The sequence below is a fragment of the Adiantum capillus-veneris genome, chromosome 11 (genome assembly GCF_014529385.1).
Source record: "Adiantum capillus-veneris isolate H3 chromosome 11, ASM1452938v2, whole genome shotgun sequence".
NCBI lineage: Eukaryota > Viridiplantae > Streptophyta > Polypodiopsida > Polypodiales > Pteridaceae > Adiantum > Adiantum capillus-veneris.
In genome coordinates, this window is record NC_140941.1 from 40,174,781 (window position 1) to 40,199,859 (window position 25,079).

Below are 25,079 nucleotides of genomic sequence, written 5' to 3' on the forward strand. Positions count from 1 at the left end.
TCGATTTTTATAAAGAATAGATAGTAGAGCGTATATTGAGAGTAATAGAAAACCACAGAGACCACAATCAAGATTAATGCCAGATGCTATACTTGGGTGTTCATCCGTGTTTAACACAGGTGGTTTGATTTTAAGAAAATCAAAATCCCATGTAATAAATTGAAAGTCAAACTTGACCGTACAAGGTGTCAAAAAGTCTCATTCCTTAAATCTATCTAGTATATAGAGGTCAAATCTATCTAGTATATAGAAGTCTACGCCAATGAAATGACTAATGAGGGCAATGATAGAAAAGGACACAATATAGGTTTGATTTACATAAGAAGCACAAATAAAGGGAAATATTACATTAATTATTGAGGTCGATAGGTACTGGTCAATACTTTTTCGAAGTTTGAAAAGCTGCAAATCACTAAAAAGTCGATGCATATTATAGTAATTGGTTACACAGCGAGGCCCTAGTATCTCATCTTTCAAAACCTCGTCCCATGTGTTTTTTAAAGAAAGTCGCTTGATTACTTTGGCATTGGTCACTTGGATTTTTCCTTATTTTATTTTCTACTTTCATTGTTTTGGATATGTGGGCTACAAAATTGTAATAACTTTTTTGTTTGTAGCTAGCTCTTTCCCTTACCTTTTCAAGAGATTCTTCTCCCCATACTATGGGAGTTTTATCTTCCTTTAAGAAATATTGGCAGACAATTCCACAGACCTTATGAGTACTCACATGACATTGCCATCCTTCGAATTCTGGAAAGGCTTCACGTATAACACTTCGTACTGTGTGTTTTTACTATCACTTTCATTCCACACACCCACGTGCTTATGATGCCCACCTTTTTTGTGAGTCTCCGTGAGGCTCTTGACATGTGTCTTTTATGCTTCTTAAGATATCATGTTTGAATTGAACATTTCAAGCACCTTAGTCATTTAAACATGAAAATCGTTTATGCCTGTTGAGAGATCGTGTTTGAATTGAACACTTCAAGAACCTTAGTCATTTAAGCACGAGAAGCACCTCAAGTTTGGGCAAGGTTCCCACAAACACCTTAAGCACCTTAGTTAGCAAGCACGACAAGCACATCATGCTTGGGTAGGATTCCCACCTCAAGGTCAACCCCAGCTTGCCTAAGGTCAAATGACTTTTTAACACTAACTTTTGGAGGTTTTTAATGAAGCTAACCCTAAGGTCTTTAAGCTCTATTAACAAGTAGCATTGATCTTTAGTAGACCATCTCTCATTTGGACCCCTTTAAGCTTGGCCCCGTGTTGAGACATATCCATAAGCACATGTCTATATTCTAACCCTTGTTCTCGTTTATTCTCCCACATTAAATGATCAGTTTAATTTGAGAAAATCATTTGGGTTGGTTAGATATTAGATTTTATAACACAAAACATCTCTAACAACAGCAATCCTTGCAGCAAGATCTGCAACATTCTCAACATCGCAGGTATCCTTAGAACCAGGACGTACATCAATGCCCTACACAATGTTCCAAACACCCTTGGACACAATAACATGTTGCATCATATAAGACCACATAGGGTAATTGTTCCCATCCAATTTGTTCTCAACAACGAACATCTTGAACACATTTGTGTTGTTGTCAGCCATGGTAAATGATGCACCTGATGTGAAAACTGCTCGAAAAGAGGAGAAATGAAGCCAAAACAACACGTGCTATATAGCACAAACCGTAGAAGGCTGTAAGGGACCTGTTATGCAAAAAACGACATTGACAATTTTTTTGCTCAAGATGATGAAATAGCCTGCACAGTACTACCTGTAGTGGAAACAGATGCCGAAATGATTCTAAGTACTTTGGTGAGTAGACTAAGCTCTTCGAGCTATCCCAAAATATTTATCGACCTACGAACGCTCACCAAAGCTCACCGAAATCGGAGAAAGGGAGTAGGTGTGTGCTGGAGCTGCTGGTGACTAAGCCCGGGAGGACCCAACCTGCTCTGATACCAATTGTTGGAATTAGGATTGCAGGAAAACACACACAGCTTGGAGAAGACGAAGGAAGCTCAAGGCACACAACGGAGAGTGTATTACTTAGTGTGCAATGGAAAGATGAGTTAGCCCTAGAGTGATGGACATATATACAATGCATGGGGGGAAAAACCTCATAGTGAGGGAAAAAATGCACCGACGGTCCTAAGTGTGTTCACACACATCACTACCACATGTATATGGTAACAAGAGAGAGAGAGAGAGAGAGAGAGAGAGAGAGAGAGAGAGAGAGAGAGAGAGAGCATTGCGAGATGCATGGCCGACTTGGATGGCAAGAGATGAGAAAGGGGTAGCGAGTGGAAACAAAGCTCTCATTCCATAAGACGGACCATTGGTGTGTGACAATCTGGCATGCAAGAGAGAGGAAGTGTGTTTTATCTGAAGCCCTTTCCTTGTGAAACTTTTGATTTAAATATTTGGGCAACTTTGTTATAAACAACCCCAAAATGTTCATGAGGGACTTATATTGCATCCTCCTTCTTTACTAACCATTAGATGATGAGGTCATCACAAGCATTGCATGAAGGTGTGAGTTTTGGAGATTACCGTGCAAAAATACACTCTATGTCATTGCACCACTACGGGTGAAGATTCTTACACATTGCGCGAATGTTTCAATGGGTTAAGCTTAATGTGTTTCCCCCTCTCTTTTGAAAATGGTTTTTGTTCACAAAAACAATTATCCCTAGCAATCTAAGCACTAGTACAACATGTTCAAATTTAAAAGCTTAGATTAAGCTCGTCTCGTAGATATGCATAATAGGTCTATACAAGATACATGTGGTTTTGCATCAATACATTTGAAGTTTGTGACCAAGAAAGAAGTTATAATTCTCCTTTAAAAGCTCCCGGATTAAATAAGAGTGGAGTAAACTACATTCACCAATTGCTCACAATGAGGAGCAGACAACAATAGCTTTTCTTTGCCCATGGCATGAACGCCCTTTTAATGGGTATGCATGGAAATTGTTAAAAGATTGTGCGTGTTGTGGCAGTGTAGAGGATCTAGTGACTAGTCTAGACTAGTGTCGAGCCTCAATGCAGCCCACAGTGTAACTGCTGCTAAAGCTGACGCTGACGGCCCTTTTTTCCATCACGCCCCTATGGTAATCTCTCTCCTCTCTCTTTCTCTCTCACACACACAAGTTCTCTACATAGATGTCACGCTCAAATTTCGAAAGCTTCTTTCTGTCTCTCGTCCATACACCCGCCAATTTTGCGCAGAGGAGGGGAGGCGTCTCTCGAGCATATGCTCTTTCTGCTTTATCGCGGCGCTTAAAGGATAAGCAACAGGGGGAGAGAGATTCCACTCGTAGCTGCAGGTGCAGCCTTGTGCTTCTCACATGTGTGCTCTCTCTCTTCTTGGGTTCATCTCGATTCTTGACCACGATTCAGCTGCACCAAATTCACCAAGAAGATAATTGTGGACAGGATAGCCCTCTTCGATCAACCAAATTTTCCTTCATAACACAGACCAAGCCATGCAATTCCCGAGGTAGTGAAAGACAGGGCTCACTGATGGCAGGCTGGATTGATGTGGGCGCTACTATCTGCAGGAAATGCTTTTGTTTGATAGAAAGAAGGCCTCTGAGGTAAGATTTTCCGACTGCATCCTTCGCCATGCAGTGAATGGCAGCCATGGATGAGTAGAGCTGGTTGCTCTCTAGATGTCAGCTATGTTGCAGTGTTTGCAGTCGTCTACCGCGATGTCTGCTTCTCAAGTGAAAGGGTCGAATGCGGTTATGTTGTATGACCTCGAAGGATATGATGATGCATTTTTAAGAGCTGTGGAGAAAGTCGAGGAGACACATTCTTCCCCCAGGAGCTTCTCCTCACCTCTCCAATGCCTTCAAGTGCCCACCCAAAGCACAAGTTGCAACAGGAAAATGGGGACCTCCATATGTAGGGAAGACCTCACCCCCAAGAAACTTGACTTTAACGTGGTTACAAAACTTCAGCAGAACAAATCCAACCATAATGAACAAGAACGTTTGCAGAAACTTTCAAGCTGGTATGTAAGATTGGTAGCGCACTCCAATGGGCCAGTACCACCATTAGATAGTCTCGAAGCCCTTGGTGAACTCTCTCAAGAGCAGGCTCTGCTTGTCTTATCTCACTTTCCCAAGTAAGTTCGGTTTAAGCGATTGTGCTGTCTGAAGGCACAGTTTCTACTTTGTCCACCTTCCTAGGCATCCATTGCCTAACATGTATTGCCATTCTGATCAATCCACTGGGATCGTAACAAATTTTTTGTATTGTAGAGGAGGTTGGGAAAAAGCTGTGAGTGTCAAGGAGTTGAAAAGGTTGAAGAATATGGAGCTATGTGAGATTGATGGGTGGATGAACCACTTTGCAGGCAGCCAGCTTCAGAAGGCAAGTCTGGAATCAAATTAGTTTTTCCACAATTGTTACACCACTAGTATTCCATCTCTTATTCTGACAGAGGTGAGCCACTATTTGGGAGGAGGGAAGCCATGTTTGCTTTGATAGCATTTAATGTGCTTAGGTAAATATATAACACAGGTTTTAAGAGAGAGGCTATTGTTTAATTTATGCTGTATTTGCTGGGGTGCTGCCCAATTTTGCTTATGACCCTGTTTCTGTTGAAATGAATTGATAAAGGCTGTCGTTGGAATGAAGAGAACGCTGCCTTGATAAAACTGATTTTTGTGTTTTTTTTAAGGGGGGGGGGGGCTTCTTTGTTGGTTTCGTGTTGAGATTGGAGAAAACCTGTATACGTGATTTCTTAGCATATATAGATATCCACATAACAAGAGTGCAATTAACACATCCATAAAACGTGGCCAGATGCTGCACATGGGAACAATGGTATTTTTGTCAGTTCAATCTTAAAATTCACATCCTGTGTATGAGTTTCCTCAACAAGTGTGTTGAATATCAACTGACATAGAGGGTGTATGAATAGTCGATGTGGAGGGAGAGAATGCCGATGCTGCTAAGTACCAATGGGGAGTGAGTGCGAGAGAATAATCTCATTATTTGTGATAAATGCTTTGGATTTGGGAGAGTCAATTAGACCAAATGTCACTCCTACGGTTGCACACTTGAAGACTTCTTGATAGCCACGAACCATAATAGAGAGATCTTTGGATTGTTGTTGTTATATTCCTTGCATTTGTCTTTATTTTCAGTAATCAACTTGTTGGAGAGATATCGTTGACAAAACATCTCTCTCCACAACAATGTGCAATAGCGAGAATCTTTGGTGGTAGCGGTAACTTTTTTTGTTTTAAGATTCCTTTTAGGATTTTTCCTTTTCTTTATTATTCCCTTTGTTTCAAAAGCATCGTCCTTGTGCTTGAGAAGGTATACCCAAGTAAAGTGGTTAAAATCATTCTCTAGCAACATAAAATCAGGTAACGTGGTTAAAATCATCCTCTAACAACATAAAATCACAGTCACCTGGAATGGGAAACGGGAACGAGATCGGCAAGGCCATCAATGTCAGGTGCAACGGAATTGAAATGGTGAAGATCTAGGTTTTACACTTCCACAAATCTTTACTTCTTTCCTTGTGTTAATGATTGCTTTTAGCGTGAGTGATGGTTCCTTTTACTTTCCTTGAAGAGAGAGAGAGAGAGAGAGAGAGAGAGAGAGAGAGAGAGAGAGAGAGAGAGAGAGAGAGAGATGATGAAATGAAATGTTATATTAACTACTTCAAAAGGCCAAAGTGACCTATGAGACCAGAAAGTTACAATGTGGTGGATCTGATACAAAGTCTGAGTAACAAAATAAAAATACTATGGAATCCTAAGCTACTAGATGTGGACTAAGCAACTAGCTAGGATTGTGTAGGATATGAGTGGGGGGTGTGAAGTGAATGGGGAGCTAATACAACACAATGTGGGGGTATCCTCAGAAAGAGCTAAATCACAGGAGATTTAGCATCGATCGCTGACGGATCTCATCAATCTCCTCCATGGGCAGTAGTTTGTTGACCGGGTGTTGTGCATGTCACGCCAAAGTGATCCGAATCCTTTGATGCAGCCTCTGTCGATGCTTTGTAGTCCTCGGCAGTCGTGGGCGTTTGGATCTCCCCAACTCGGTCGGTCGGTCGATCAGCGTGCCTCTGGTGCGAGGAGATGTGGGCTCTGCTATGGTAGTAGCTCCTTCGGTTGTCCAGTGTCTGCTCTAAAGTCTGTGGTTTGTCTCTGAGATTTGCTAGCCTCTCCTCTAATCAGGCTCTCTCTGTATCTGCACAACTCGAGCAATAACAGACCCAGGCATCTCTGGTCCTCGTATCCCATGACTCTGGAGAGTGGTCCAAAGCCCTCTTTGAACAAGCAGTGGAAGCGGCCTCGTATCTCACAGTAGACAGGGCAGTGGCATGTATAGTGCAACTTTGTCTCGGGCTTCATGTGACACAGGGGGCATGTCCTGGCTTGTGCCATGGCTAATTGTCGAGAGCACTCAAGTGCTAGGCAGGCATATCCGTCTCTGGGAAGTTCTTGCAGGCGGTGTATGAAGGAGACTGATCTGGTGAGGGTCTCAACCACTAGTGGGGGGGCAGCTAGCTCTGCTCGAATAATGTCATGTGGTACTGCTCTAATAAGCCGCGAGATCATGGAGGCTTCTCCATGTCTCCCCATCCATTAGTGCGACCCGACCTCACATGATGATCCAATGAGGGTCCCCAAATCTCAGCTCCATAGAGCAAAGTGGAAGCCACCAAAGTGTCAAAGAGCTAGACCTTCGTCCGAGGCTCTTGAAACTGAACGTGTGAACACATCTTCTCCAATCTACCCAATGTTGCATGGGCTCTGGTTAGTCTAGTCTCTGCTGCTCTCCTCAATGAAAATGTTGGTCCACTAAAGACCACCCCAAGGTAAGTGTAAACATCTGTATACTCCACTGTCTCCTGGCCGTATGTGAATGCGGGTGCTGACCTCCTGATCCACTGTGGGGTGGTATTAAACACCATAACCTTGGTTTTATCAAGGTTGACGTACAAACCATGTTCATGGGCAAACCTATGCAAAGCATCCAAGTGGCATTGCATCCCCTCCGAAGCGTCGGAGATCAACACAATATCATCAGCATATAACAATAGTGGAATCCATGTCCCTGCCAGCTGTGCACCTCTATCACAAGCTCTCTCAATATAGTCAAAAACCTCATCCACGTACATACCAAATAGAGTAGGAGAGAGCGGGCAGCTCTGCTTCACCCCAATAGTGGAGTGAACCAGTGTAGATACATCCCTGAGGTGCGTACATGCCCCACTAGTGACCTGTTTAATGCCATGATCCCCCAAATGATCTCTGTGGGTACTCCCATCTCCTGTAGTATGCGCATCAGTCTAGCTTTGGGTACTGTGTCTAGATCTCTGGCATGCATGAAATGCTCAACCACTAAGCCATCATGATCATATGCTCTCCTAGACCTCATCCTGTCAATGGCCTTCTTTACCATCTCAGTGGTGAAAAAAGCACACGTGTGGGCATGGATCGGGGGGAAAGGGGGGGGCGGTTGTCTAGGAATTGTGTACAAAGATGATGCGTACTGGCCCAAGGCCTCTGTAGAGGTAATGGCAAGGGGGGGCGGGATGTGCTCATGAAAGAGTCACCATGCCTCACGTGAGTCGTGACTCAAGAATAGCTGGTATAGATCTTGCTCTAGTCGAGCGAGAAATGCTCCCTTCTTCCGTTGCACCAGGCGTCTGAAGTCAGTCTGTGACTCTTTGTGAGTGATGTCCCCCAAAAGCACCTCCCTCTGAAGTCTGGCTCTTGTCTCACGGCTTTCTTCATCATACCAGCTATTCTGGGGCATGCTCCCAAGACGACGTCTCTGCACAGATTGGGTGTGTGGATATGCCAATGCCGCTGCATCATGTAATGTGTGTGTTGGTATAATAGTAAGCTCCTCCAAAGGTCGCCCTGGCTCCGCAGTGTATAGGTGTCTATAGATCCCATCTATGTATACAGAGTCCATCTCCCGCGTGCAGGTGCAGCGAGTAGGGGCTGCTACCTGTGGCCTGTGTGCTACACTAAACTGGAAAGAGATGGTCATGGACACAAGGGCATGATCCACTGCCACACGAGCAAGTCTTGGTCCAATCGTGAGATCTTGGATACTAGAGATGAAGCTCGGGTGTGCCATGACATAATCCACTCTGTTGGCTCCATGTCTGTGTGGAAAGCATGTAAAACCTTCCGCAACGGAAAGTCTGTCTAGGCCATTCAAGATGGTTAGTCCATGTGCAGTCCCCATGTCTATCAAGTGTCGTCCATACTCAATATGTTCCACATCCCGTGATAGTCTAGACAGGCCCGTCTCTACAACAGCCAGTTCTCTCAACATCTCTGAAGTATCATAAAATACTGTCTGGTGATGTGTAGTCCTAGCATTGAAGTCCCCTAGGATGATAATGTCACCATCTCTAGAGAACTCCCATATGTCATCATCCAAAATAGAGAAGGGGGATTGTCCTCTGGGTGGTGTATATATTGACGTACTCAGGGGAAAGTATCAAATAGCAATGTAAAGATACCTTTCCGTCTCTGCTCTCAATCTCACCCACATGTACCTAGCCTCCTCATCCCTACGGGCTATATGTATCACTGGCTGCAACTCCTCCTTGAATAACATTGCCACTCCCCCTGAGCCCCGCCCTCTGTGCTTCGATCATGTCTCCCATCTATATCCATTGATGTGAGGCATAGACTGCAGAGGGGCATGATGTGTCTCAGAGTAGAAGGCGATGCCTCTCCCAGTAAAACTATTCTCAAAAGCACCCACATCAAGGCGCATAGATCCATTACAATTCCAAGTAGCAACTTTTAGTGTGGTCCCATAGGTCACCGTCATGTGGAGCGTCGCTCCAATATCACCACTCTTCCATCTCGGTAAAAGGAAATCTTACCTTTTTCCCTTTCCGCTCTAATCTCCGACATTACCTGCTGCATATGAGCGATCTGCGAGAGGGTAAGGTCATCCCCGAGAAAGATGCCCGTCTTCTTAAGAGTTGGTCTCTTCTTCAAAAAGTCCTTCACTTCCATGGAGGGAAAACGAAGGGTGAGTGTCCTTTCTTTTGAGGTTTCCCCATTTTTTCCATTTTTCTTTTTATTGCCCACTCTCCAAGCTTGTGTGCGCATCGGCTCATTGACCCCCATCAAAGCCATGAGCTCTTTCACCTCTTCGTCCACATTGTCTTTGTCTTTAAGGCCGCAAATTCTCACATGTAAAGCGCGCACACGCTTTCTTCGCTCCTCTTCTAGTGTCAGGTTAATAATGACGGGTGTGGACGTTTTTTAAGTCCTTGCCTTCTCCTTTCTTGGCAACCTCGATCCATTTCTGGGCCTCAACCGCGTTAGAGAGAGAGAGAGAGAGAGAGAGAGAGAGAGAGAGAGAGAGAGAGAGAGAGAGAGAGAGAGAGAGAGAGAGAGAGAGAGAGCGCTTTTTATTGTCTATGTGAGGCCGAAGTCGGCCTATGAGACAAATCAAGTATACATGTGGGTAAGTCCTCCGTCTATGGAAAAGACAAAATAGTTCAAACTGGTACAAAATAAAAGAAAAAAGGACTTCTGGTGGATGATGAGATCTATAGTACGTCTATATGCTAGGGTAGTACAACCATGCAAATGCATCGATCTAGCTAGCTCCATCCTGTGCTAATGGGGGGGTGTAAAATGTGGTACATGGGAGGGTCGAGAGCAAGAGCTGCCCTAATGAACACCGCTAGGTGAGCCATCATCTGGGCTCGTCTCTTCTCAGCAGCTCGATGTGCTCAGGTCTGGAACTCCTCGATTTGTTTGCGGTGGAGTCGTGGGGCTGGACCTTTGATGGCACGTGTGCGTCGTCTGGCTCGGCTCGCCTTAGCTTGCTGAAGGGTCACTCCCCTCGGTGGGTCTGGGAGTGGGAGGGGTGTAGCTCTCTGAAAGAAGTATGTAAGCTGTGATTGTCTCCCCCCCACCTGGGTCTCTGTAGGTGCCAGTGGCTGCAAAAGTGTGTCCGCGTGCCTCTGTATCTCTAGCAAGTAGCACCCCAGTTCTGATTTCAAGGTGCACGATCTCTTGGAGGGTAGGTTGCTCTCTGAATAGTGGCTCGTATTAGGCTTTGATATCCACTTCCTCTCTGCATACTCTACACACTCTCTCCTCCCTGGGAATGTCATGAGCTCGCCCCACCTCGATCTCTCTGACATACGGCCTGGGCAGCGGGCTCTCCCAATCACTCTCTCATAGAGAGCATAATGGCTTATATCATCTCTGAAGGTATCCCCAAACTCTGAAGTCGTTGAAAGAGCCTCTCTCGTGGGACGGTGTGTCACAAGACGGGCACCATGTGCCAATAGAAAAGAACAGACTGAACAGACTTTTAGCACTTCAATACAACTGAACTGAAAGAGAGACGACACGCGACACAGAGTGGCGGAATTCCACCCCAGAGAGTATTGGCCCCAAACCTTGGCACCCCTTTCTTCATTTCTTTATATTGCTTCAACACAGTACAAGCCGGTACTCGAGACTCTGCACCTTCTCTCGGAAGCATGCAAGAGAATGAGCCCTAACCTCATATTTAAAGGCCCTTGGCCTATGAAAAGCACTTTACATGAAAAGCCTTCAAACTCAAAAGCTTCTGGTCCAAAAAGCAATGCCAAAAAGCTACCAGCGTAAAATCCGGAATTCCGTACAACTGCCACATCAGCAATCAGCGCAAAACGCGAAAATCCGTACAGCATGCCACGTCATCAGTCAGCGTGATTTTTGGAAATCTGCCACGTCATCAGCCAGCTTCGCAATTCTTTTGTGTGTGTGTGAGTCCTGCTTTATTTTGATTCTTTATGTTACTTGGGGCCCCATCGGACGGGGTCCCCATAAGTTGGGAGGACTTCTTCTGTTACTTTGTTCTTCTTAGGGTTTATGCCCCTTATCCAACATCTGCAAGTTGGCTCCATTCTTTAGGGCTTTGACATGTCAGCAGTTTGTTACACGGTGTCAAATGCTTTGCGAAAATCCACAAAGCAGCATTAAAGCGTCTTCTTCCGCACCTTTTCCCCATCAATGAGGCAACGTAGAATGAAGATGTGGTCGATGGTGGAGAAAGTCCGCCTAAACCCTGCCCGGCAAGGAGCCCATGGACCTCTGGAGGCTTGGCCAGCATCTGCAAGTTGGCTCCATTCTTTAGGGCTTTGACACGTCAGGAGTTTGTTACACGGTGTCAAATGCTTTGTGAAAATCCACAAAACAGCATTAAAGCCTCTTCTTCTGCACCTTTTCCCCATCAATGAGGCAACGCAGAACGAAGATGTGGTCGATGGTGGAGAAAGTCCACATGAACCGTGCTTGGCAAGGAGCCCGTAGACCCTCAGCCTCCCCGTATGAACTAAACTCAGCCTCAAGAACTGCCCATATAGTTTGGCCATTGTATGGCCAATCAGGATAGTCTTGTAATTCCCTGGGTCCAAGGTGTCTCCAGATTTGTGGTTTGGCACAATGGTGTGCATGTGCCATAGTTACGCAGAACGGGAACGGCGAGGGGATCCTCGCGGGACGAGGGAACGGGGAGGGGTTCGGAACGGGAACGGCGCGGAACGGGAGGCATAGAAACATCCAAATAATGCAATTCTAAGCTCTGTGTGATTGAATAGAAGTAGTATCAAAGTCCTGTGACTCTAACACTCATAAAACACTTGATTTGAAGACCATTTAGCTTTACTATGGCAAACGTGTGTCGTGTAGACTTGAGAGCTTGAGAGGGGGAGAGAGGGAAGGGGGGAGAGAGAGAGACCTTGAAAGTTGAGAGAGAGAGAGGGGGAGAGCTTTTAGCCTTGTAGACTCTAGAGTCTAGACTTGAAAGCTTGAAAGACGATAGAGCTTGAGATCGAGACTCAAGAGGGTAGAGCTTTAGCTTTGGCTCTTGAAAGTTTGTGTGCATTGTGAAGGTAAGGGGTGGGGGAAGGTGTCACAAGACGGGCACCACGTGCCAATAGAAAAGAACAGACTGAACACACTTTTAGCACTTCAATAACAACTGAACTGAGAGAGAGAGAGAGAGAGAGAGAGAGAGAGAGAGAGAGAGAGAGAGAGAGAGAGAGAGAGAGAGAGAGAGAGAGAGAGAGAGAGAGAGAGAGGAGACGGACGACACGCGACACGGAGTGGCAGAATTCCACCCCAGAGAGTATTGGCCCCAAACCTTGGCGCTCCTTTCGGTATTTCTTTATATTACTGCTGATTCGCAAAGTACAACAGCCAAGGAGCACCTTCTCTGCAATCTGCGGACTGAAGAGTGCCAGAGAGGGCCCCCAATGCTCATATTTAAAGTCCCAAAGCCTAAAAGCATCAAATATGAAAAGCTGACCCCAAAAAAACACTCTCCTAAAATTTCGGAATTTCCCTAAAAATCCGCCGCGAATTGCGGAACGTTCGTACAGGTGCCACGTCATCATATTTTGATGTGCAAAGTCTTTTGAGTGTGTTCTGCTTTATTTTTAATGTCTTTATGTCACTTGGGGGCCCATCGGATGGGATCCCCATAAGTTGGTAGGACTTCTTCTTCTGTTACTTGTTCTTCTTAGGGTTTAGGCCCCTCGGCCGATATCTGCAAGTTGGCTTTATTCTTCAGGGCTTTGACACGTCAGCAGTTTGTGACATCTCCCCTTCTTGAAAGAGAGTAATTGTCTGCGATTACAGCATATCTGCAAAACAACTCAAGTTAGCTAAAAAATTTCCGAGGGTCATTCCGAGGGACAATCAATTTGCTCTTTTTGTTAAGACCTTCTCCTTTCGGCTCTTTTGATCAAGGAGTTAGCTTCTCCTTTCGTTCAGATAAGAACTCTTGATATTCCGGCGTAGTAAAATTAGCCATCACACCCAGACTGTATTGATCTTCCACGGGTGTCTTGATGCACTAAAATTACATACCCAATCAATCTCATCCAATTAGGAATATTCAGTAGTTAGCACATCACAATGCAACACAAATGCTTACATATGCATGTTACAAGACATAGAAACATAAAGTCGCCGATGAACACTCCCCCCGCAAATAACCATCCAGGTTCGGGCCATGAGCTGTTCAACGACTCCCTCATCACTCCTCTTGCAAATAACCTAAAAAGGTCCGGGCCATGAGATATAGAGGCCTTTTACAACCAAACGCCTCCCAGACCGCAGCCTGCGTCGTTTGGAGGTGCTGAGAGTAACCACTACTCAGACTTCTTAATACTCCCCTTGTAAATAATCACAAGGGTCCGGGCCATGAGTAACAACACTTTTCAATCATTCAATACTCCCTTCGCAAATAACCACAAGGGTCCGGGCCATGAGTATGAACAAGCATTCTCAAACATCATTTCTTACTACTCCACCCAGGAGTAAAATCACCAATCATTGAAACCAATATTAAAATCAGAGTCAAACAATTCAAATCGGCACCAAGACAGGTTCAAATAGATACCATCCATTCCAAACAAGATCACCAAACAAGTTCTCAAACAGATTTCAAACTTAAAAAGCAATCTCGACATCAGTCGAGCTCGGAAAGTTAGTCGACTGACTTTCCATCCTGAAACCTGCACCAAAAATTAGGGTTAGGTTCATTCCATAAGGTCGTAGCCGAGCACAGCATGGTCCATCAGCACAGCATGGTTGGAGGGCGAGGATACCTCAAATAAATTCCAGAAGTCTCTGGTTTGCTTTGTTTGCTCTTTTGTGGGACCGGTATGCTTTCAGAAAAGCACACGCGTGATGCTCTGATACCATTGTCACAAGACGAGCACCACGTGCCCATAGAAAACAATAGATTGAACAGACTTTTAGCACTTCAATACAATTGAACTGAGAGAGAGAGAGAGAGAGAGAGAGAGAGAGAGAGAGAGAGAGAGAGAGAGAGAGAGAGAGAGAGAGAGAGAGAGAGAGAGAGAGAGAGAGAGAGAGAGTGAGTGGCGGAATTCCACCCCAGAGAGTATTGACCCCAAACCTTGGCGCCCCTCTCGGTATTTCTTTATATTACTGCTGATTCGCAAAGTACAACAGTCGGGGAGCACCTCCTCTGCAATCTGCGGGTTGAAGAGTGCGAGAGAGGGCCTCCAAGGCTCATATTTAAAGTTCCAAAGCCTAAAAGCATCAAATATGAAAAGTTGACCCCAAAAAAACACTCTCCTAAAATTTCGCGATTTCCCTAAAAATCCACCGCGAATTGCGGAACGTCCGTATAGGTGCCACGTCATCATATTTTGATGTGCAAAGTCTGAGTGTGTTTTGCTTTATTTTTAATGTCTTTATGTCACTTGGGGCCCCATCGGACGGGATCCCCATAAGTTGGTAGGACTTCTTCTTCTGTTACTTGTTCTTCTTAGGGTTTAGGCCCCTTGGCCGATATCTGCAAGTTGGCTTTATTCTTCAGGGCTTTGACACTTCAGCAGTTTGTGATAGAAGGGACATTTAACAAGGGGAAGGCTCACTAGACAAATCACCAAAATCTGAAAATCTGCCCATTCCCAGCCATTCCGATATCAAAAGCCTCTACGGAACGTTCCGGGCCGTTCCGGGCCACATACCCCCTCTGGAACGGCGTTCCTTGCCCATTGGGTGGCGTTCCCCGGTAACTATGATTTAAAGGCCGTTGGCCTTGGTGAAAAGAAATACATGAAAAGCCTTCAACTCAAAAGCAAAACCATCTGGTTCAAAAATTTACCAGGAAAAGCACCCAGCACAAATTACGAAAATCCGTACACTTGGCCACGCCAGCAGCTTGTCAACGCAAATTATGGAAGGCCGTCTTGTTTGCCACGTCAGCCTGTCGGCACGGAATGCGGAAAGCCGTACTTGTTTGCCACGCGTCGCCGATCCATACAACCTGTTGCGTCCGGGCTAGCATTGCCACGTCATTAGTTTGTGACAATTACCCAGGTCACGGCGGTCAAGTTCATAGACTTGATGGCCTTTTTCTTTCTGTTTGGAAATGCGAGAGGTTTCCTTCCGATCCGTACTCAGAGCATGGAAGCTCTGCGGATTGGTCTAGATTCCGTTTTCGGAATCCCCGAGCGTAGGCCGAAACCTCCTTGCTCAATTCGCTGAGACAGAGCACCTGCAAAACACAGACACGTCCACAAGGACTCACAAAACTCATGAACACAATTCACTTATCGCTCCTGGCATGGAAAGCAACCTTCCTCCTCGAGACGGTCACGAGCACTTGCAGTTTCTTGGCAGTGGAGCCCTCTCTCCAAATCAGCGCTGGCTGTAGGTGTGTGCAAAGAGAGAGTGCTAGCTGCTTTTATAGGTCCTGGGGGCGGTAGGAATAGGGGGAAGAGGTGGCTTGGAAGCGTGGCAATTGGTAACATACACCAGATAATTCTGCGGCAAAACTGTTGGCTGTAGTGCAGGAACAGGAGCAGGTGCAAGTGCAGGTGCCGGTGCCGGTGCCGGGTTCGCGAACCGGGATCTCTTTTGGAACAGGTGCAGGTTCTGGAGATGGGTAATCCGGAATGATAATCACTTCCGATTCGTGTGCGGCTTCCGGGGTATCTGGAATGACGATCATTTCGTGAACATGAGGATGATTTTCCGCCAAGATTTCTTTAGGGACCTCGTCTATGTACGATATATAGAGAGGAAGTGTAGGTAATCCGTCGTCAGCCATCGTGCGCACACTAGGTGACGACCAAAATTTTCAGCGTTGGAAGTTTGCAGAAGAGCATTTAGCAGCAATCTTTCACGTTGGTTCCTCATTGCGCTGGCTTGTGTGGAGTTTTTAATTGTTTGTACCAAAAGGGTGCCCACTTGCAGTTATTGGGCGGCCGGCCAAACCTTTTAACAACTTAATGGGTGGCCACTTAAAAACTCAAGCGCTGGCTGATTTTAATAAAACGCTACGTTGCTGCTGTGAATTGCGTAGAGGCTTTTGATGAAAGGATGCCAGTGTGGGCTGCAGCGCAAGGGGTGCCGGGTGAAGAGATGCAATGTGCACAGGGCAAGGGCGGATACCGCAAGGGGGGTGCGACTCTTCATGGTAAAAGGCGCAACCCGTCCACGCGAAGAGGCACCACTTGATGGAGAGGCATACTCCAGAATTGCAGCCGGTATGCCTCAACACACATCTCTTGCTCTTGCTTTACTTATTTATTTAGAAGGGAAGGTTTCGGGTTACTTCATGCTGGGCTGTGTATTTTCCATCTTTCTTCTGCTTCCATGCAACTCCGAGAAGGGGGGGAGAGGGTAGCGGCGAGGGTGAGAGGCTCACAACCTTCGGGTCCCGGGATTTTTTTTTTGGCTCTGATACCATTGTAAGGATTCTAGGTACTAATCCTTAATTAAGTACTTAAACTCATGATTAAGACTTTAGAAACTTGAACTTAACTCAGAAACAAGACTCAAAAGACTCCGTGTTTGATTGATTGAAAGTGTGATACAAGGGCTCCTTATATAGGACACGAACTGGTACATATGAAAAGGTATGACCCTACACGAAGAGACACATCTTTTAGGTGAATAGTCATGTCTTTAGGGGAATGGACACATCCATTCGATGAAGAGCCGCAACCATTGGTCGAAGGGACATGACTGGTCGTCGAAGGAGTGTGGCTGTTGGTGAAGAGGTATGACTTTTGGGCGAAGGGTTGTGACCGTTTGAGAATAGGAGTCCTCCCGGGTTGGTCACACTTCGCATCTGCATCTGTAATGAATCAAGAAGAGTGTAGCAAGTCACAATCGTGACATGGTGTAAAGAAATTTGTGATTCGTCTCTGAGACTGTCTCTCCCCTTATGTCCTCAACAAGCTCTCCCTAAGTCTGTGCAGCTCTAGTAGGAACAATCCGAGACATCTCTGATCCTCGTATCTCATGACTCTAGAAAATGGTCCGAAACCCTCTCTGAACAGACAGTGGAGACGACTGCGTATCTCATAGTACGCCGGGCGATGACATGTGTAGTGCAGCTCTGTCTTTGGCTCTAAGTGACATAGGTGACATATCCTGGCCCCTGTTGGTACCCCTCGAAATCGGCCAGTCTCGATCTGGAGCTGATGAGAGAGAGAGAGAGAGAGAGAGAGAGAGAGAGAGAGAGAGAGAGAGAGAGAGAGAGAGAGAGAGAGAGAGAGAGAGAGAGATGAAATGAAATGTTATATTAACGTTTTCAAAAGGCCAAAATGACCTATGAGACCAAAAGGTTATATGTGGTGAATCCAATACTAGGTCTGGGTACAAAAAGTACAAAGAACTGAAAAGAAAATAAAATAGTGGGTAGGGGTGGGGTGAAAGCTGATACAAAGGGAATAGGAAATACAAAGGGTGAGCTGATACAATGGAGCTCTCTGACAATCGAGGCATCATATACATATACATTAGTATCCGGGACGGCTCCTATGTCGCGCTAGTATGGTATGGATCCTCTGTCGCAATCTGCATCGATATCGAGAGAGGAGAATGGCACCTGATGGGGTCCCAATCAACCCTCTCAAGGGCTCCCCACACCGTTACCGATGTGGTATTTGCTTTGCATTGCATAAATGGAATGTACACACAATGCAGTAGCTCAAGTGTAGACTCTATTGACTCGAATGATGACTTTCGCTGTAGTAACTCCTCAAGACGAGTCACGAGGCACCTCCGGGGCTTTGATGCATCTTTAGATCCTCTTCGATGTTGGATTGCGGATGGCCACCAAGGGGCTGATTTGCACTCCCGATGTGAGAGGAACGAAGGGCTGAAAACGCAGATCTTGACGAGGCCGATGATGGACAGCAATGGAGTACTCGATGCCGGCGAGGGAATGGCCGAGGAGGAGGCTCGATGGACTGCCGAAGTACCGGACCGAAACCTAGTACATACGAAGGCAGTTCCAAGCCGTGTCCCGACGATGGAACGGGCTGAAAACTGAAAACGCTAGGCTGATCTGCACGGGAGAAGGGACGACAAGGCTCAGCGTTGGCTGCTCTAGAAAATCCCAGCCAAAACGCTAGGGGCTGCAGAAAACGCTGGGTGCTCTGCTCTCTTTGCTAGCGCCACCTTCAAATGCAACTTGCTCCAAGTGAGGATCAGCTCCTCCCTTTATAGGGCTGAAAATGCACTTGATGAATTTATTTAGGCTTAGGTAGGGCAATCTGTCCACCAGACCTAACAAGTAAATCAATAAATTGATTTATTAGTAAGTTATGTCAAGGGTTCCAGTTTGGGTGAAACTGTCGCTCATCTGCCCACCAAGGAATCCAATCGACGTGGGGAATGGCTTGTTGGATTCCTCTCACCTAGAACTACATGCATGTCATGCCAGATGCCCACCGTAGTGTAATAACATCTGTCAAAATACGTATAAAATCCATTTATGCAAGAGGGTTCCAAAATTGGAAAACCTAATCTAATGGACTTGTTTGGACATGCAGGTCTTGCGAACAGGCTCACAAAATTTCCGGTACTAGTCCTCCTAGGCTTCTAGATACTCCTCTCTAGGAAGAAGGGGAAACATGGCTCTGGAGGTCGATGAAGCATGTCCACGTGGCACATAGAGCCATGTGATGCACGTGACAACCACATCGATGTAGGCAGGCAATCTAAGATGTTAGAGCTAGGCATGAGAGATATCTTCAAGAGACGGCAGGTGTCACGTCATCTATAACATGAGGACCAAGGAGCATACATGGCATGCACAAGTAGGTGAATAGAGCACACCGTGTATGCCGAGCTCGGGGGCCGAGTCCACATGGGATTTAAGGAGGCCTAGACGGCTACAGAGGTGTGTAGCCCTGCACACCGAGGCTTGGGTCATGTTCATCCAAGTGTGAACAGCCAATCCAGGAGTATATAAGCATGGGATTCCTGTGGTTGTGTGGATAGTTCTAGGTAGTGCTCCTATGCTAGAGAGCTCTTAGAGGGGAGCTCTTCTCAAAGGTTTCTGCAGAGGCATACAATGCCTATGTACCAACGGAGGACTATTGATCATGTGGAGATCATACGTTGGAGAGGCCTACCATATTTACACCATACTACCGCCCTCCCCTCATCACATCATGGAGTTGAGCAGGCTTGCATTTTCGTAATGAAGTACTATCCCAGGCATGTAGACATGCATTGAGCCCTATAGAGAGTAGAACCTGATGAAGCCCCCGTGTATTGCCCCCACACCGTCATACTATACCATCCATCCACAGTCTCCGACACAACCTCATCATAGTGGAGACCCTTTTTTTGTTTTGTTGATTGTATACTATGAGACGAGGATGACGCTGACACTTTGTACCGTGGTTATGTCTCATAGGCCAGTTATCTTTGGCCTCTACGAGACGTTAATGAAAGCTTTCCTCCTTTCTTTCTGTCTTTCTGTCTCATCGTGTCTTAGTGGTTTCTTTTGCGGCGTACACTATTTTATTTCAAGTGTTAGTGCTATGATGTGGGCATCTGAGGTGTACAATCTTGATAGGGAGCTAAAGAGTCTCTCTATGTTAACTGACTTAACTGAATTTTAGACTTCGGAAACGTAACTCACTCAGTAGTATCAAAATATAACCTTAAATGTCTAATGATAAGTTTGGTAAAAACTTTAAAGAATACGGGCTGTCAAATTTTATTTGCCGAATCATTTCGGGCAGAGATTTCGATCTATTCTAACCTATTTTAACAGGCAGTTACTTCTCATAGAACAAATTTAATGGTAGAAACGTGCATGTTCAAGACTAGCAACTTTATTAACTAAATGGATTTAGATAGAGTACGTTGTGATAGATGCGAGCAGCATTCATGGCACAATACTGTTATGACTAAGCTGTTTGAGTTCTATACTTTTTTGACAACCAAAGGTTTTTGTGCTTTTGAAGTTTTGGCAAAAAATTGTTGAAGCGAAAGCTGTTTTATCGTACCTCTTGCAATTCAGCTGCTTTTGTATATTGAGTAATGAGTTATCAGTCACGGTAGCATGTTTTTCTTTGCAGTTATTTTGTTAACTCACTCGTTGTCAAGGTTCAGACAAAGACTAATTGCTTTTAGGCGTGAATTGCGGGTGCAGACGAATTGGTCAAAACAGGACGACAATCATGTTGTTTTTCATGGTGAAATTGATGCGGAAGGATTTTGGTCCATAAAGGTATTTTCTGATGTTGTTGCATATTTCAAGTACATTTATTATGATGGTTATCATTTGTGGGTCTAATGTTTCAGGGCCCCTACTTTGAACAAACAAATAGTGCTCTGCAGAGGGTCTTTGGAGATGGGGGGGTTCTACGTGTCCATTTTGCAGATCTCAAGAAGAATTCAGAGATAGTGGAGGGTGTTTATAGGAGAATATCAAGAGATGGCATTTGGGTTGGTCTAAGACGCTACATGTTCTTTGGTATGACGATCTCTATGCTCTAGGAACGTACAGACCATATTATAGATCCTCATGAATAAGATCTGTTTGTGCTTTAGCTCTTAGAATAGTAAAATGACAAGCCTTGAAGTGATTCTGATATGAGCAACAAGTTTTAGAGGGGCAGGCTTCTTATATTGTAAGGGTAAATGTTCTTGGTATTGCATTTGATTCTAGTTCTTTCAAGCACTAATGACTCTTGAGATATAGTAACCAATGCTGTTGTCTGTGATACCGGAAAGCATGTGACATCAGTAACATGCTGATTGAGTTATTCCGAGTAACCAATCTAGCTTTGTGTTTGTAAACAAAGTCTATTATCCTTGTACACTTTTGGGGTACTGTCCTCTCTGGTAGTATGCCATATAGTTGAACAGCGTTTTCCTGAACCATGTAGATTCAGGACTATTAAATTGAAAGATAGAAAAATTGTTTGTCAGCTGTATGTATGTTTTCTTGTTACATTAGGCAGTCGAGTAGCTTTCTTTGGTGGGGTCTTCTTGCAACAAGGTGGCAACCTGACGAGGACACCCTTTTTATTTTTCTGTCTTATTATCTTCAACTGGTAATTTTTACTCAAGTTTGTAGTTCCACCACCTACCAAATATAATTCCTCGCTGAATGCAACAAACTGCAGGAAGATTTTTAGTGTTGGCATATATGATGAAGAAGAAAAGCTTATGTGGGACCTCTATTAATTACAATTGTTAATCTGTTGGAGTTTGTAAATTATCATTCTTATCTATAAGCTGGCAAAACACAAAGATTGTCCCAACTCTTTTCTATGCTTGCGTTCTTCTCTTCAACTTGATTAATAAGCCCATGTGTTTACTGCTACCACTTGAAAGATAATGTCTTGCATCACTGTACATAATTTGACAAGGAAGTTTTGTTGTCCACATTGCCATTCATATAATCTAGTAGAGTACCTTATTTGGGATATTCATCTGTATCTGCGTGCAGCATTCAAGGATCCTAAAGGCAAGAAAAAGCAGAGCGGATTTGTTGAAGACTTGTCAAGTGTACCCAAGTGCTTTTTTGTTTGTACAGAGTCACTTGCGAGATGGGATTCTCTCAATTCGAATTTCCATCAATATAGAAGTGTACGTGACGCCCAGCAGTATCTAATGCACATTGGTACTGTGCCCACCAATGCCAAGAAGTTTTCCAGGTGATATACTGACGGGATTGTGACCTTGTTGATTGGTGACACAAGTTCCCCATTCTAAGGGGGTTTTGGTTTGCTACAAATTTAATGTTAGTGTCTTTTTGAGTACCGATCTTAAAGTGGGTGATTCTATTTTCTTGTATCAATTGGTCGGGCTTTTGAAGATACATTTACCATTGTGATGGCCATATGCATGTATATGTCCACTTTTTTTTTAATGGATGAAAGCAAAAATGAGTTCTGCACAACCATTAAGAACGTTAAGTAATGGTTGTCTTTTGAGGGTTGCAGAAGAAAACTGTGATATTCTTTTGTAGGGGTTGTGGTGGATCTATCTGCTTTATTTAAATGTATGTACAAAATAAGTCATGCTGTATAGACATGTTTCTCTTCCATGTGGTGAGCTGTTTGTAGATTAAATTAGGCTTAAAATGTTAATACCGGATGAATGAACTATTTTTGCTTGCAAGGGCCAGGCCATTTCAGATGATCAGATGACTATCTTCCATTAACACTCAAACTGTTGATTGTACGGATTCATGGCCAACAGCTTTAACATTGCCAACAAAAAACCCCCACACTACTATTTCTAAAGACAATGGGTACGATCCAAAAAAGGGTTTAAAAATAATATACGGTGTCCAATAGACTCCATCTATGATGGCATGTGGCACTTCGGGTTTTCCATAGAAAATTTTGAAGAAAATAGAAATGCAGGGTTTCTTTATTCGTTCTTTGTTTTTCTGATGGTGCCAAGGGTTCACATTAGAGGAGTCTACACTAGATTTTAGTTGGAAAGCGTGTTGATGATTTCTCCTTCGTGTGAAAGATTCTTGTCACAAGCGTCTCTAAAAAACAGGCGTGGCCCATATAAGCTTGGCTAAACCTGTTATTGAGTAGGCACAAGCATGACTGCCATATTCCTGTAAGGGGTGTGGATCACACCTCTTGTGCATCTGTATATCCAGGGAGTTATTATATATAAGATTTGAAGGCACGATGGGTTTGTCTATGTATAAAGGGTCATTAGAATCAAGTGCATGTTTCATCCCACCAAATTCATTTGAGAAAAATGCCTCGCAACAGTTGATACAAGTGTAGTGGGTCCCATCCCCTTATTAATTAACTAGAAGACACTGGTTGGCTGGTTACCATATACAAGTGAAACTGATTTATCTTGTTATCTTTATTGTATCCCTTCGAAATAAGGTGATTTATGTCTACTTCAACAAAAGATGCTTTGTTACATAAATTATCCTTTCTGTGTTGGTAAAGGTGGACTTTAGAAGATGGTTATTATCAATCATATCTCTTTTGGAAACACAAGACCTAAGAGCCCTCCCTGGTAGACCCTCTAAAGCGTCCCCCGTAGGCCCTCTAAAGTCATTTAGGCCCCTCGCTACAATTAATAAGTCGGTGGGTATTAGGAATTTAACTCAAAAGAGGCAAAGTGGACACATGGCGGCACCAGATGAATTTGCCTAATTTGCAAGAAGAGGGGCTGCCCAAATTGAGAGAGCGGGCTGATTTTTGGCATAAGTGAACTACTTTGTGTGTGAGTAGTAGGTGCAGGTGATCACAGCTTTAATGGAAAGCTTGCCTTCTCCCTTGTCTTATGTAGCGTGATGATTCCGCTCTCGCGCACCTCTCTCCCCCCTTGAATATAGAAACACGATGCCCCGCTTGAGGGCTTTTCATGTGTATGTACAATTGTGTGGGTTCATGCGCGATTGCCGAGGCAAGAGCCTCTTGCATAGGTACTGGATTAGCTAGTGGCTAATCCTTCGCAGGTACAGGTGAATTCGGAGAGATTTCACGCAAGAACTTTCGGGTAAGTAGCCCTACAGGTGCGGGAGCTCGAGGGCTTGCTACGGATGCGACCGGCATGCGAAACGGAGTCCGAAACAGTGAATTACAGCCTGCTGTGTATTTTTGCAGGTTTAGGGTTTTGGCCCTAATAGATTCCTAATACCCCCAAGACCTTTGGGGAAGCGTTGGGATCACTGTACAGGTGATCGGGTGCATTTTCGGGGCAGAAAACAGAGAATACAGCGTGCTTGCCAGTTTAGGGAAAGTGCCCGTATGCGCCGGGAAAGTCACCTTTTGCATGGGGGATTTTGCTGCTGCGGTTATCTGCCGAAATCGGGTTAGAGTAGGCCATTTTCAACCCGGTAAAAGCGGGACAGCGCGTAGGAACTTGTAGGCTTTCTCTCAAGTTTTATAATAATAAAGAAATGCCAATAGGAGCGCCAGTCTTTGGGTCCTACAGGGTGTCACTGTCTGCTTGGTAGCACTCTAGCTGCCAAGCCGTGGTTTGTTTGAAGTGTTAATTCCAGTCACATGCTTATTCGTGAAGTCCCTTTGTGTCGTAAAGTTTATCAAGTAAAGAATCGGGTGAAAGCTAAAGTCTACCGCCCTACGGCCGGTTTCACATCCCCCCCTCCACGGGGCCAAATTCTGGTAGATTGTTGTGAATCATATATCTCTCTTGAGTTATCAAAGTTTTCCTCCGTAATGTCTCTCTCTCTCTCTCTCTCTCTCTCTCTCTCTCTCTCATGTATATATATGTATATATATGCATCGCAGCTAAAATACGTGTATTTTATTTAGAATACACGACATCCCGTATTGAAACGTACAATACGTCTCATAACGTTTTCTATTCTAACGTTTTTTTGCTCAAAACGTGTCTTTTTCTAATTGATCAATTGTGTTTTAGAGCTTCATGGTGCTTGTTTATGTATGCTATGGCTTAATTTTGAAGAGTCATTGAGGAGGTCCATGAACCGCTTCATTTGTTCTTATTAAAGTATCATATCTAAAAAAGTTGATGTATTTTATTTTTGATTCTAAAAAATACTTCTAGTACGCATATTGTACACCGTGTATTAAACGTCCCGTCCCGTACCGTAGCTGCTATATATATATATATATATATGAATATATATATATGTATATATATATATGTCTATGTATATATATGTCTGTCTATGTATGTATATGTCTATGTATATATATGTCTATATATATATATATATATATATATATATATATATATATATATATATATATATATATACATATATATACATATATATCCATATATACATATATATACATATATACAAATAATATGTATACATGTATGTGTGTGTGTATATCTATATATATATATATATATATATATATATATATATATATACATATATATATATATATATATATGTATATATATATATATGTATATATATATATGTATGTATGTGACCTGCCGAAGCGAAGACGTTGGCAAATAAGTATCCCAAAACCTCTTGCAATAGTCATCCAATGTATCTGTCTTAGTCATTTGAGAATGATGCCAATCCGTGATGACATCTCATGCATATTCGTTTGATATCCAAGTTGACGTGAAAATTTTCTTGAATTTTACCCACGTCGTAGCAATAGAATAGACCTAGACTTTTTCAGAAATCTGCTTTTCTTGCTTTTTCTCTGCTTCCTTGTCTTTTCTCATCCTCACTGGAACTAGAGGACGAAGAATTGCCAGCATAGTTGACACGTACGGTCACGTATGATGGTTACACGTACGAA

The 25,079-nt window shown here is 44.1% G+C and overlaps 1 protein-coding gene across 3 annotated transcripts in view; it reads left to right on the top strand.

Annotated features, from left to right (window-relative positions):
• The first annotated feature begins 3,116 nt into the window (after nt 1–3,116).
• LOC147447135 (putative RNA-dependent RNA polymerase 4) overlaps nt 3,117–25,079 on the top strand; it is a 132,426-nt gene continuing 110,463 nt past the window's right edge. Inside the window, exons 1-5 of one of the 3 annotated variants that reach the window (XM_086523026.1) lie at nt 3,117–4,145; nt 4,282–4,393; nt 19,979–20,056; nt 20,131–20,302; nt 21,284–21,491. In XM_086523026.1, coding sequence (XP_086379152.1) covers nt 3,688–4,145; nt 4,282–4,393; nt 19,979–20,056; nt 20,131–20,302; nt 21,284–21,491 — 1,028 coding nt within the window. In that variant the 5' untranslated portion in view covers nt 3,117–3,687. The remainder of the gene's footprint in view (nt 4,146–4,281; nt 4,394–19,978; nt 20,057–20,130; nt 20,303–21,283; nt 21,492–25,079) is intronic. The other 2 variants (XM_086523025.1, XM_086523024.1) reach the window with 2 other exon arrangements.